At 24.9% G+C, this 12,133-nt stretch overlaps 4 protein-coding genes and 1 pseudogene across 4 annotated transcripts; 2 read left to right on the top strand and 3 right to left on the bottom strand.

Moving 5' to 3' along the window:
• Window positions 1-97: 97 nt before the first annotated feature.
• DDB_G0271650 lies at window positions 98-2,450 on the top strand (annotated as a pseudogene; the record flags this gene model as incomplete).
• Window positions 2,396-4,796, bottom strand: DDB_G0271558 (hypothetical protein; the record flags this gene model as incomplete). The annotated part of the gene is made up of 3 exons (XM_640515.1): window positions 2,396-2,617; window positions 3,099-3,166; window positions 4,754-4,796. 3 exons carry the CDS (start codon window positions 4,794-4,796, stop codon window positions 2,396-2,398), a joined length of 333 nt encoding a protein of 110 aa, XP_645607.1.
• A 297-nt stretch (window positions 4,797-5,093) lies between these two features.
• DDB_G0271648 (hypothetical protein) lies at window positions 5,094-5,237 on the top strand (the record flags this gene model as incomplete). Its single annotated transcript, XM_640514.1, has 1 exon — window positions 5,094-5,237. One exon carries the CDS (start codon window positions 5,094-5,096, stop codon window positions 5,235-5,237), a length of 144 nt encoding a protein of 47 aa, XP_645606.1.
• A 352-nt stretch (window positions 5,238-5,589) lies between these two features.
• Window positions 5,590-8,198, bottom strand: tgrK2 (immunoglobulin E-set domain-containing protein; the record flags this gene model as incomplete). Its single annotated transcript, XM_640513.1, has 2 exons — window positions 5,590-7,994; window positions 8,114-8,198. 2 exons carry the CDS (start codon window positions 8,196-8,198, stop codon window positions 5,590-5,592), a joined length of 2,490 nt encoding a protein of 829 aa, XP_645605.1.
• A 771-nt stretch (window positions 8,199-8,969) lies between these two features.
• On the bottom strand, window positions 8,970-11,789 carry tgrK1 (immunoglobulin E-set domain-containing protein; the record flags this gene model as incomplete). The annotated part of the gene is made up of 2 exons (XM_640512.1): window positions 8,970-11,614; window positions 11,702-11,789. 2 exons carry the CDS (start codon window positions 11,787-11,789, stop codon window positions 8,970-8,972), a joined length of 2,733 nt encoding a protein of 910 aa, XP_645604.1.
• Between the last annotated feature and the right edge of the window lie 344 nt (window positions 11,790-12,133).

Raw genomic sequence — 12,133 nt, 5'->3', positions numbered from 1 at the left:
TTTTTCATTTACTCTTTTTTTTATTCTTTTAATAAAATATTTCTTAATTTTTTTTTTTTTTTAAATTTAAATGTAATTTATAAAAATGAAAATAAAACATATATCTATTTTTATAATTTTATAATTTTTATTTTCCAAATCAAATTGTGATTTTATGAAGAATGAACCTATCTCGTCGGTGGTAACTAAACTAAATTGCACAAAACAGATAGAACTATTTACCTTATATGATAATAAAACAATAGAAGTTAATCTAGAAAAGGCTACTGATGGAAATTATTATTATTTTGATAATCTCAATTACCCATACAAAAACAAGCTATACGACCTGTCTTCAAGTATTCATTTTGTACCAGAGATCTCTTTGTTTCCAAAAATGCCAACCACAGGTGAATATTTCAACTTCGAATATAATTTTCCTAATAAGTCAACTGGGAAGGTGCTATCTCAACAAAAGATTTTATATCCACTCCTATCTATAACTCTACATTGGACCTTTTTAATATCCAAATACCCAAAGGATGTGGTATTTTAAATTTTTATGATAATAATATCGGAAGGTGGAATATTTTCAATACAACGTATTAAAAGGGCGAAATGTCAAAAGTTCCAATACTTGATGATCAGGGTAGTTTTACTTTTAAAGGAAGTAACCTGTTTAACACCACCATTGAAATCTTTTCTCTTCAAAATGATACTAAAGCCAGTCGCAGAGAGTTTGGTACTATTAATGATGCTCATACTGAAGTCAAATTTTCAATAAATGAAACAAGTTATCGGAGCGAATGGAAAATAAATGTCAAAATATGTGACACATTTTATAGTGAATATTATTTCTCATTTTCTCCAAAACCGATAAGAATGGAAGGAGTGCTAAATAATAATGGTGGAAATATTACATTTACTGGAAACTATTTAAGATCTAAACAAAATGTTACCGGTACTTTTGGTAATAAAGTAATTGAATGTTTCAACACCAATTCTTCAAAAAGTATAACATGCACTCACCCAACTCGTAAAGACTATGGTTTTCTTGGCTATAATATTCCATTAACTGTTACTGTAAGAGATAATAATATATATTATAACCGATTACTAATTATTATTTGATCTTTTATTAATAGATTGATGGTGAATACAAAACCAATAGGAGATTATAACTACATACAACCAATTACTAATTTATTTTTGACCTTTTATTAATAGATCGATGGTGAATACACAAGCAATACAATTAAAATATCGCATGATCTTCCATTGATTCAAAATGTTCAACAAAGGGGCAATTCACAGGTTTTCAATGTAACTGGTATATATCTTTCTAGAGTTAGTAATATCACAGTAGTTACTGGTATGAGTATGAAAACCAATATTTCCAAAAAGTATGCATCAACATTGGAAGAACCTGGATTTTTTATTGAAAGTAATAACACCATTTTCATATACCTACCAAATAATACCCAGCCTGGTTTATGGAACTAGTTATTAAAGATGGTGATAAATCTTTTAGAGCTCCAAGATTTAATTTCAAGATCACTCCAACTATTACTGATGGTCAAAGCTTCTATTCAAATACACCTGGTGATAGTTTAAAAATTAAAGGTATCTTTATGAGAACTGTAGATTTTGATGGCAGAGATATCCCTTAACATTTAATAGTAAGCCTGATGGCCCAATTTGTATTCATTCAAAAGATGGTGATGGTTTATCATTTACTTGTGTTTTAAAATCTGGCTTCCGGTCAAACTACACGATAAAAATTTACTATAATCTTTTACAAATTGGTTCATTTAATGTTAGTTACAATCCTCCACAACTTACTGGAGTTTATCAAGAGAAAAACGGTAACATTAAAATCAATGGTTATAACCTAGGGTGACTCTATTAAGGATTCAATAATAACTGTTGTTTTTTCTGATGGCAGTATATTAAATGGTACAGTAATAGCAAGTGGCCATGAGTATCTTATATTTGGGTATCCTATAGGTAATAAAAAGACGGCAAGCTAAATTTCCCAACTTGGTGATCGACGGGGTAATATGCTTGAACAATACACTTTGAAACCTATTATTGAAAATAGTGATCCTGAAGTGCCATATGGAGGTGGAATGGTTACTATTAATGGTCATTACTTTTTTAACTATGTCAAAGATACAAAAACCATTACCATCGGTAAAGTAGTGTGTAATATTTCTTCAATTAATGTTACGACCAATGAATGTGTAAATGCATCAAATATTAGATCACTTTCACCACGTTATACATCTGGTTCTAAACGATTACTAATCACAAGTTCAAGTGCTGATACTTAAAGAATGTATAACTACGAACTACAATCTGCAGATTATTACTACAAATTTGAACTACCAACCATTACAAATACATCTTCAATCAATCAAACTGCTTTAATCACTATATATGGTACATCATTTGGTGATTCAAATCTTAAATGATGAGGTGATGGAGGTGTTGTATGATTCATTGGTTGCTGTTGTTGTGGTTGCTGTTTAATTAATTGAATCTGCTGTTGTAGTAACTGACGTTCATTAATTAATTGTTGTTGTTGTTGATGTTGTTGTTGACGTTCATTAATTAATTGTTGCTGTTGTTGTGGTTGCTGTTTAGTTAATTGAATCTGCTGTTGTAGTAACTGACGTTCATTAATTAATTAATTGTTGTTGTTGTTGTTGTTGTTGTTGTTGTTGTTGTTGTTGTTGTTGTTGTTGTTGTTGTTGTTGTTGTTGTTGTTGTTGTTGTTGTATTTGGTGTTGTTGTTCATTATAAGTCGGATCTAATATTTAAAAATTCTATTGAATTCCTTCATTTCTTTTATTTTGTGAAATTTCACAATTAGAAAGTGATGATTTAAAAAATCCAATTAATGTTTTCAATATTGTTGAATTTGAAAACAGTCCTTTGTAAACGTCCTTTTTTGTGATTGGTATTTTAAATGGTTCGATTGATGAAGAGGAAGAAGTAGATAATAACAATTTAGAAAGTACTTTTCTACTAAATCTAATCCACCATTATAAATAAATAAGCTATATTATTAATATTATTGTTATTATTATTATCATCATCGATACCACTACTATTACTATCTTTATTACGATTGTTACATTATTACCATTACCACAATTATTATGATTGCCACCACTATCATCACCTGAAAAAATAAAAACAGATGCAGAGTTACCTCTTTAATTCCTTTTACTATCCACCATCTAATTGTTCTTCTACCACTGGTATTTCAATTGAATTCTCTTCTTCTTGTTCTTCTTTTTCTTCTTGTTCTTCAGCACCACCAATATATTTAATATTAGTGTTGGCCAATTTCCGGAAAAAAAATTCAAATTATGGTAGAAAATGGAAAATGGAAATCTTCCATTTTCCGGAAATTTTTCATTTTTTATTTTTCGCCTTATTTTTATAAAAATAATAAATCTTTAAACATATCATTTATGTTCAATATACAAACTATACTTACTCAGAATCTACAATTTTTATCCGTTAAAAATAAATAAATAAATTGTGGTTATAAAGTGTTTTTAATTTCAAATATTATATAAAAAAAAATAAAAATTTTAAAAATAACCAATTTGTAAAATAAACATTAAAAAAAACAAATAATAATTATGTAACTATTTGTAAAATAAACTTTTCAAACAAATAATATTAATAATTATAGAAAGAAATTTTTACGTTATCAATTATCATTATAATTTTTTTTTTTTTTTTTTGTTTTTATTTTTGATGATAACTGTTAAAAAATGTGGTTGTTAAATTTTATGAAACTTTTATAATAACTTAAAGTGTTTAGTTGATTTTTTTTTTTTGTTTTTATTATTTAAACTGTAAAAAAAAAATAAAAAAAAAAAATAAAAAATTAATGAATAGATAAATTGAATTGGGTGACCCATAATTAATAAATAATTAAAAAAAAAAAATTTTGCTGAGCCTCTGGATAATTGAAAAAAAAATGTAATATAAAAATATTATATTAATATGGAAGTTTTTAAAAAAAACATGGAATAGAAGGGAAATTTAAAAAAACACCCTTTTTTTCCAAAAAGGGAAAAAGGTCGAACACTATTTAATATCTTGGCAATTTATTAATCACTTTTTTTTCAGAAAGTTTAAAATTGCATTAATCATAGTTATAACTACTAATACTACTATTGTTTATTATTTATTATATTGAATGGATTAATTAATTCACTTCATTTTATTATACTAAAATAAAAAAATAAATTCTATTATTTTTACACAAACTACATATATGGAAAATCTATAAATAAAAAAATAAAAAATAAAAAATAAAAAATAAAATAATTGTTTTTTTTTTTGGGCCTGGGTTGGGAATTTAATTTTTTTTTTTAAATATTAATTAATATTTCATTTTTCATTACTTTCTTATAATAAGATCCACATCAACCCAAAAAGAAAACAAAAAATAAATACCAATAAAAAATGTACATTAGATGTTAGTTTTTTTTTAAAAAAAATAAATAATAAAAAAAATAAATAATAAAAAAAATAAATAAATAAATAAATAAAAATAAGTAAATAAATAAATATAAAAATCTATGTTAATAATTAATTTTTTTTTTTTTTTTTTTTTTTTTTTGTGTCATTAAAAATATTAAGACTATGTTTAATTCCACTAATTTAATTATTAAATATCCAAGGAACATTGGTAATAGTAAAAAGGGAATTTATTTTTCACTTTCGCTTTTTTGGGCACAACACCTACCATTTCTCTGATCAATTTTATCATATTTCAATTTCACACTCATTATTATTAACAAATACAACCACTTCAACACTCAACAGAAGAATCAACAACAAATTCAACTAGTTTATCAAGTTTAAATTCAGTTGATGGAAATAGTATTGCTATTGGTAATAGTAATAGTAATAGTAATAGTAATAGTAATAATAATAGTAACACTTAGTAGTAGATCCAAATACCTAAGAAAATCAAGATTATGAACTCATTAAAGATGATGAAAAACTTGATAAGGATTAAGAAACCGATCCACCTTTGGCTGCGCTCTCAGAGGTACAAGATATTCCACAAAATAAAGCTAAAGATGAGGAGGAAGAAAGTTGATCAAGCAGAACAAGAAAAGGATCAAATAGATATCGGAAATAGTAACAACAAAAAGAAAGAGAAAATTGGATGGCTTAAATCAAAAATTCACAAAGGAACAGTTATAAAATCTCACAAATATTGACAAAGAAAAAGTTTTGATAATAATTATCAAGAAATCGAAGAAAATGATGGTGTTGAGGAGGATAAAGACTCTGTCAAAGAAAAGTTAAATTAACTCGCAGTTAGCATCATTTAATGAAATTATATTATGAAACTCGTTTAGTATCACCATTAACTACACATCACTATCAATAATAATAAAAATAACAATAACAATATAATAATCACTTTTGCATTGAAAATAAAGAAATTAAAAAAAATTCATATAATATTTTATTATTGTTTATTGTTTATTTATATTTCCATTAATTTTTTTTTTTTTAAATAAATTTGAAAATATTATTTTAAAAGAGTTTTAAGCACGATTGATTATTTTAAATTATAGCAACAAGAGCACCAACAACAGCAACACAAGCAATTGTAATACTTGCAACTGTACCACTTAATGATTTACTTCCACCACTTATTGATGATGATGATGATGATGATGGTGAAGATGATAATGATGTTGAAGATGGTGGTGAAGATGATGGTGAAGATGATGGTGAAGATGATTGTGAAAATGATGATGATGAAGATTCAATTTCATCAATTTTAACATCATAATGGAATGAAGTTTGAGCAAATTGAATATTTAATACTCCTGATGTTTCATTAATTATTGAATTTGAATGACATAATAAACTATCAGTATAATTTGTAATATGAATTTCATTTGAACTTAATACTGTATTATTATAATAAAATGTATCATTTGGAAATAGACTACATTGTAAATTACATTTAAGAGGTATAATAGTATTTAAATTATCATTTAAAGAGAGTGTTAAACTTGAATTAATAATATTCGACAAACTAATTCCACCAATTATTATTGAAATACCATCTTTATTATTTTTAATATTTGGAATAACTGTAATTATTGGTTGTAAAAATGTTAATATTACATTTGATTTTATCAAATCATTACCAATAAATACTGAAACATTTAGTGGACTCTCATTAATATCATATTTAACTAATAATATGTTTTCATCTTGTTTAATTATTGTTGTATCTTGATTATTTGCTAATACTTTAACTTTGAATTCTTCATCATTTGTTAATAAATTATTACCTGAAACTGTTATAATACTTCCACAACTTAATGTTTTATTATCTTTATTTATTATATCATTAATAATAGGTGGTGCATATGAGAAAATGTTATTTACTAACTCTGAATTATATTTCAATGCGAATTGTCTATTGATACCAGTACCAAATGGTATTAAACATGTTGTTTCATAATAATCTGATGTTGATGATTTTAATAATGGTATTGAACATTGATTGGTTAATGAATTACCAACTGTAATAGTTGGTTTTGATGATGAACTAATTGGACAATCGATATAATACAATTCAATAAATAATGTTCCATTTGATACTGATGGTTTATTAATTACATTATTTGATAATGATGCCGAAATTGAAATTGTGTTAATTGAAATATTATTACGAGTGAAATTAATATTAAATGATTTACATTTTAAATGTGGCAATTTAAATGTTAAACTCTTTTGATCAGATGATATATTAAATTTTTCAATTTTTATATTAATTTCATTAGTATATAATTGAATGAATGATTCTTTATTATTACCAAGATTCTCCCCAATTAATGTAACGATACCATTTGAAAATGACCCACTTGATAGTGCTGGAATATTATATGTAAATGTTACAGGACTACTACCAGAACTTGTTGAATTACAACCATTGAAATTAACATCAACTGATAACTTTTTACCACTAGATATATTTGGATCTAATTTACATTCTAATTCAGTTGTTGTTGATTTAATAAATTTACATTGTTTATTACCAATTGTAATTGAAGGAATTATCGATGAATTTGAAGTTGAAGATAACTTTGAACCTTTAATTGTTACTATACCACCCAAATCATTTGATACTGAAGATATTGATGTAATAATTGACGGGAAACAATGAGTATAATTATTTTGGGTTTGAACTCCATTTACTGTAATAAGAACAGACATTGGACCAGGATCGATTCTATTGAAGTTTATTACTTGAATTTGTGTATGACTAATTGTAATACTTATATTTTGTTGTTGGATATCATCAAAATAAACTTGAACCAAAGATTTATTAGTAAAAAAGTTATCTCCATCAATTATTATTACATTTTTTGATAAATCCACAATAAAACCTGAAATTTTTGGGTGTGCATAAGAAATTAAATATTCACCACTTACTCCGTCAATAAAAAATACCCAAAATGATCCGGAACCTGGTGGAAATGTAACAGTGATATTATTACAGTTAAATGATGGATCTGAGAAATCGCCTTTAACATAAAATGGGTTAAAAGGAGGAATGCTATGATCAAGTTTATTTGGACCTCCAACGAACCTTAAAAAACTACCATTTATAACGACATCACCTCCTGAGGTTGGAGGAAGACTGGTAAATTTGACATTTACTGGAGCCACATATGAAACATCTATTATCTTATATGAAATACAATCCACTCTTGGACTTGATACATCTCTTACACATACCTTACTATAAATACTACCCCATAGTCTAGAAAAAGGAAGGTCAGAATGCAAAACACAATATCTATATTCTCCAATAATGAGAGTACAGTCGAAATAATTTGGAAAATCAGTTCTTGGAGTTTCTCGGTCTTTATACATTTCCAGACGGCTAATATAAGACCTTTCTTTATAAAATTTAAAAATCAAAGAAGTTTCATTGTGTATTTCCTCTAATGTTCAACAATATTTAAATACAGTTATTAATTTTAAAAACATAAATGGAATTATTAAAAAAAAATAGATTTCTGTATTTAAATTTACACTGTATTTAAATTTAAAAGATAAATACCTATTACAAAAGGTTTTTCAATTGAATGAGCAGTTGAAAAAAATGAAACTAAAAACGAAAAAATTAATATTGTTTTTAATATCATAATAATATTTGAAAGAATAAACAAAATGATTAACAAAAATAAATATAAAAATTTTTGTTAAACAAACAATTGAAAAATTATAAAATAAATAAAAAAATATGTTTCAAGCATTATATAAAAAAATTTAAAAAAATATTATAAAATTCTAATAATAGAACCTATCAAATTAAAAATAAGTTTTTTATGTACAATTTTTTGAAGGGATGAAAATATATTTTAAAAGAAACTAACACTCTTTAAAATTATTTACCACTCCCCCTTCAGAATTTTTTTAATAACAAGAGTGCTCATATCACCTAAATTTAAAAAAAAAATTGGATAATTTAAAAATCATAGATAATATATAAAAAATAAATATTTCTTAAAATATGATGGATAATCAAAAAACACTATTTAAATTTTTTCCAAAGTAGGATATAGATAAAACACTAATTAAAACTGAATGTTAGAACTATTATGGTGATTTTGACATATTAATTGCAGCATGCATATACTAGGCTGAAATTAATATGTTAAAATGCCAGCAGAAATTGATATGGCACAAAATCATGAAAAAAATTAGATAAAAAAGGTTAATTTATGGCCATTGAAAAGTGGACATAAATTTAAATATTAAAAAAAAACCTTGTTTGCTTAAAATAAAAGAAATGTTTAAAAAAATCCTAAGTAATATTTTTATTTTTTTATTATTGTTTATATTTATATTTCCATTAATTTCTAAAATTAATTTGAAAATTTTATTTTAAGAGTTTCTGGCATGAGTGATTATTTTTAAAATATATCAACAAAAACCCCAACAACACTAAAAAAACCAATTGTAATACCAGCAATTGTACTACTTGATAATTTACTTGATTTACTTCCGCCACTAAATGACGATGATGATGATGATGATGATGATGATGATGATGATGATGATGATGATGATGATGATGATGATGATGATGATGATGATGATGATAATGGCGAAGATGAAGTAGATTCAGATTCATCAATTTTAACAAAATGATGGAATGATATCGAAGTAAAATGAAGATTTAATACTCCTGATGTCTCATTAACAATTGAGTTTGAATGGCATAATAAACGATTAGTAATATCAATTTCATTTGAACTTATTGTATTATTAATATAAAATGTGCCATTTGGGGACAAACTACATTGTAAATTACATTTAAGAGGTATTATAGTATTATTATTATCATTTGAAGAGAGTGTTAAACTTGCATTAATAATATTTGACAAACTAATCCCACCAATTATTATTGAAATACCATCTTTATTATTTTTAATAGTTGGAATTACTGTAATTATTGGTTCTAAATATGTTAATGTTACATTTGATATTATTAAATCATTACCAATAAATACTGAAACATTTAGTGGACTCTCATTATTATCAGATTTAACTAATAATATGTTTTCATCTTGTTTAATTATTGTTGTATCTTGATTATTTGCTAATACTTTAACTTTGAATTCTTCATCATTTGTTAATAAATTATTGCCTGAAACTGTAATTAAACTTCCACAACTTAATGTTTTATTATCTTTATTTATTATATCATTAATAATAGGGGGTAATGTTAAATAAAATAACGAATCCATACTACTACCATCTACAGTAATATTAATTGGACCACTTTTATATGAATTTAATATTTTAAATGTAAATTGATTATTATTTAATGATTGAATTTTTGATGAAATATCATTACCATTGAAATAAACTTGAATCAATGATTTTGAATTACCAAAATTATTACCATTAATTGTAATAATAGTTTTATCATTAGAGAATGAACGTGATTCAACTTTTGGTGGTGAATATGAAAATTTTTCATTTACTTCATATGAATAATATTTGAATGTGAATTGTTTATTCATACCAGTACCATATGGTATTGAACATGATGTTTGATAAAAATCTAATGTTGGTGATTGTAATGATGGTATTGAACATTGATAGGTAAAGAAGTTACCAACTGTAATATATGGTGTTGATGATGAACTAATTGAACAATCGATATAATAAAATTCAATATTTAATGTTCCATTTGGTACTGATGGTTTATTAATTACATTAATTGATAATGATGCTGAAATTGAAAGTACATTTGAAGAAATCCCATCACTATTGAAACTTATATTAAATGATTTACATCTCAAAAGTGGTAATTTAAATGATATACTCTTTTCATCAGATGATGTATAAAATTTGTCAATTTTTGTATTAATTCCACTTGCATATAATTGAATGAATGATTCATCATAATTTCCTAGGTTTTTCCCAATTAAAGCAACGACACCATTTGAAAATGACCCACTTGATAATGTTGGGATATTATATGTAAATGTTACAGGAATACTACTAGAACTTGTTGAATTACAACCATTGAAATTAACATCAACTGATAACTTTTTACCGCCAAATTCATTTGGATCTAATTTACATTCTAATTCAGTTGTTGATGATTTAATAAATTTACATTGTTTTTTACCAATTGTAATTGTTGGAATTAATGATGAATTTGAAGTTGAAGATAACTTTGAACCTTTAATTGTTACAATACCACCCAATTCATTTGATACTGATGATATTGATGTTATTATTGCTGGGAAACAATGAATATAATTCTTTTCGATATATACATCTTTTATAACAATAGCAATAGACATTGGACCAGGATCAACTCTATTAAATCCCATCACTTGAATTTGTGTATGATTGATTGTAATATTTATATTTTTTTGGTAGACATTATCAAAAAAAACACCTACCAATCCATTATCAGTAAAAAAGTTATGGCCATTAACTGTAATTAGTTGTTTTGATGAATCCTGGACAATATCTGAAATTATTGGAAGTGCATATGAAATATCAAATTCTCCTCCTCCAAGTTCGCCAAAAATTAGTTTAAAAAATCCGCCACCTGGTGGAATCGTAACGGTGATATTATTACAGTTAAATGATGGATCTGAGAAATTACCTTTGACAACCACTTTCGAAAAAGAACCATGGACGACATAATCCATTGTATTTGGACCTCCTGAGATTCTTAAAAAAGTACCGTTAATAATAATATCACCTCCTGATGTTGGTACAGGCCCACTAAATTTAACATTATATGGATGAATATATATCACTTCATCTAATGTATAGGACGTGCAATCCTCTCTTGGATCTGCTTCTTCTCTTGCACATACCTTACTATAAATACTACCCCAGAATCTTGAAAAAGGAAGTTCAGAATGGAATATACAATATCTAAATTCTCCAACAATGAGACTACAATTAAAATAATTTGGAAAATCAGTTCTTGGAGTGGTTTTGTCTTTGAACATAATAAGACTCGTAACATAAGGTTGACTTTTATAATATGTTAATATCAAAGAAGTTTCATTGCGTATTACCTCTATTAAAAAATATAAAAATAAAAATATTAATTATTAAAACATTAATTTTTAAAAACCCAACTATTAAAATTAAAAATGCTAAATACCCCATGCTATAGGTGGTTTAATTTTATTATCTGATGAAACAAATGAAACTAAAAAAATTAAAAATAATATAGTTTTTAATGTAATCATAATTATAATTTTAAAAAGAATTAATAAAATGATTAAAAAATAAAAAAAACCCAAGTATTTTTAAAAAAAAAAAAAAAAAAAAAAAAAAAAAAAAAAAATAATAATAATAAATTTATTTAAAAAAATATTAATAAATTCTATAAATAGGAGAAATTTGAGTAAAGGGGTTTAAAATTTTTATTTTAATCGAAATGACACTGTTTGAAGTTTTAGAAAATCCAAAAAAAATTATTTAACCCCCCCTCCAAATTTTTGAAAGGGCTGATTAAATATATTTTAATCGAAACTCACACTCTTTAGAAAATTTCTCAAAAATTATTTAAAGCAAAACACAATTTTTTTTT

The sequence above is a fragment of the Dictyostelium discoideum genome (genome assembly GCF_000004695.1).
Source record: "Dictyostelium discoideum AX4 chromosome 2 chromosome, whole genome shotgun sequence".
In the NCBI taxonomy this organism is placed as follows: Eukaryota; Evosea; class Eumycetozoa; order Dictyosteliales; family Dictyosteliaceae; genus Dictyostelium; species Dictyostelium discoideum.
Note: the sequence above shows the minus strand (reverse complement) of the source record. Positions and strands in the feature narration are given on the sequence as shown.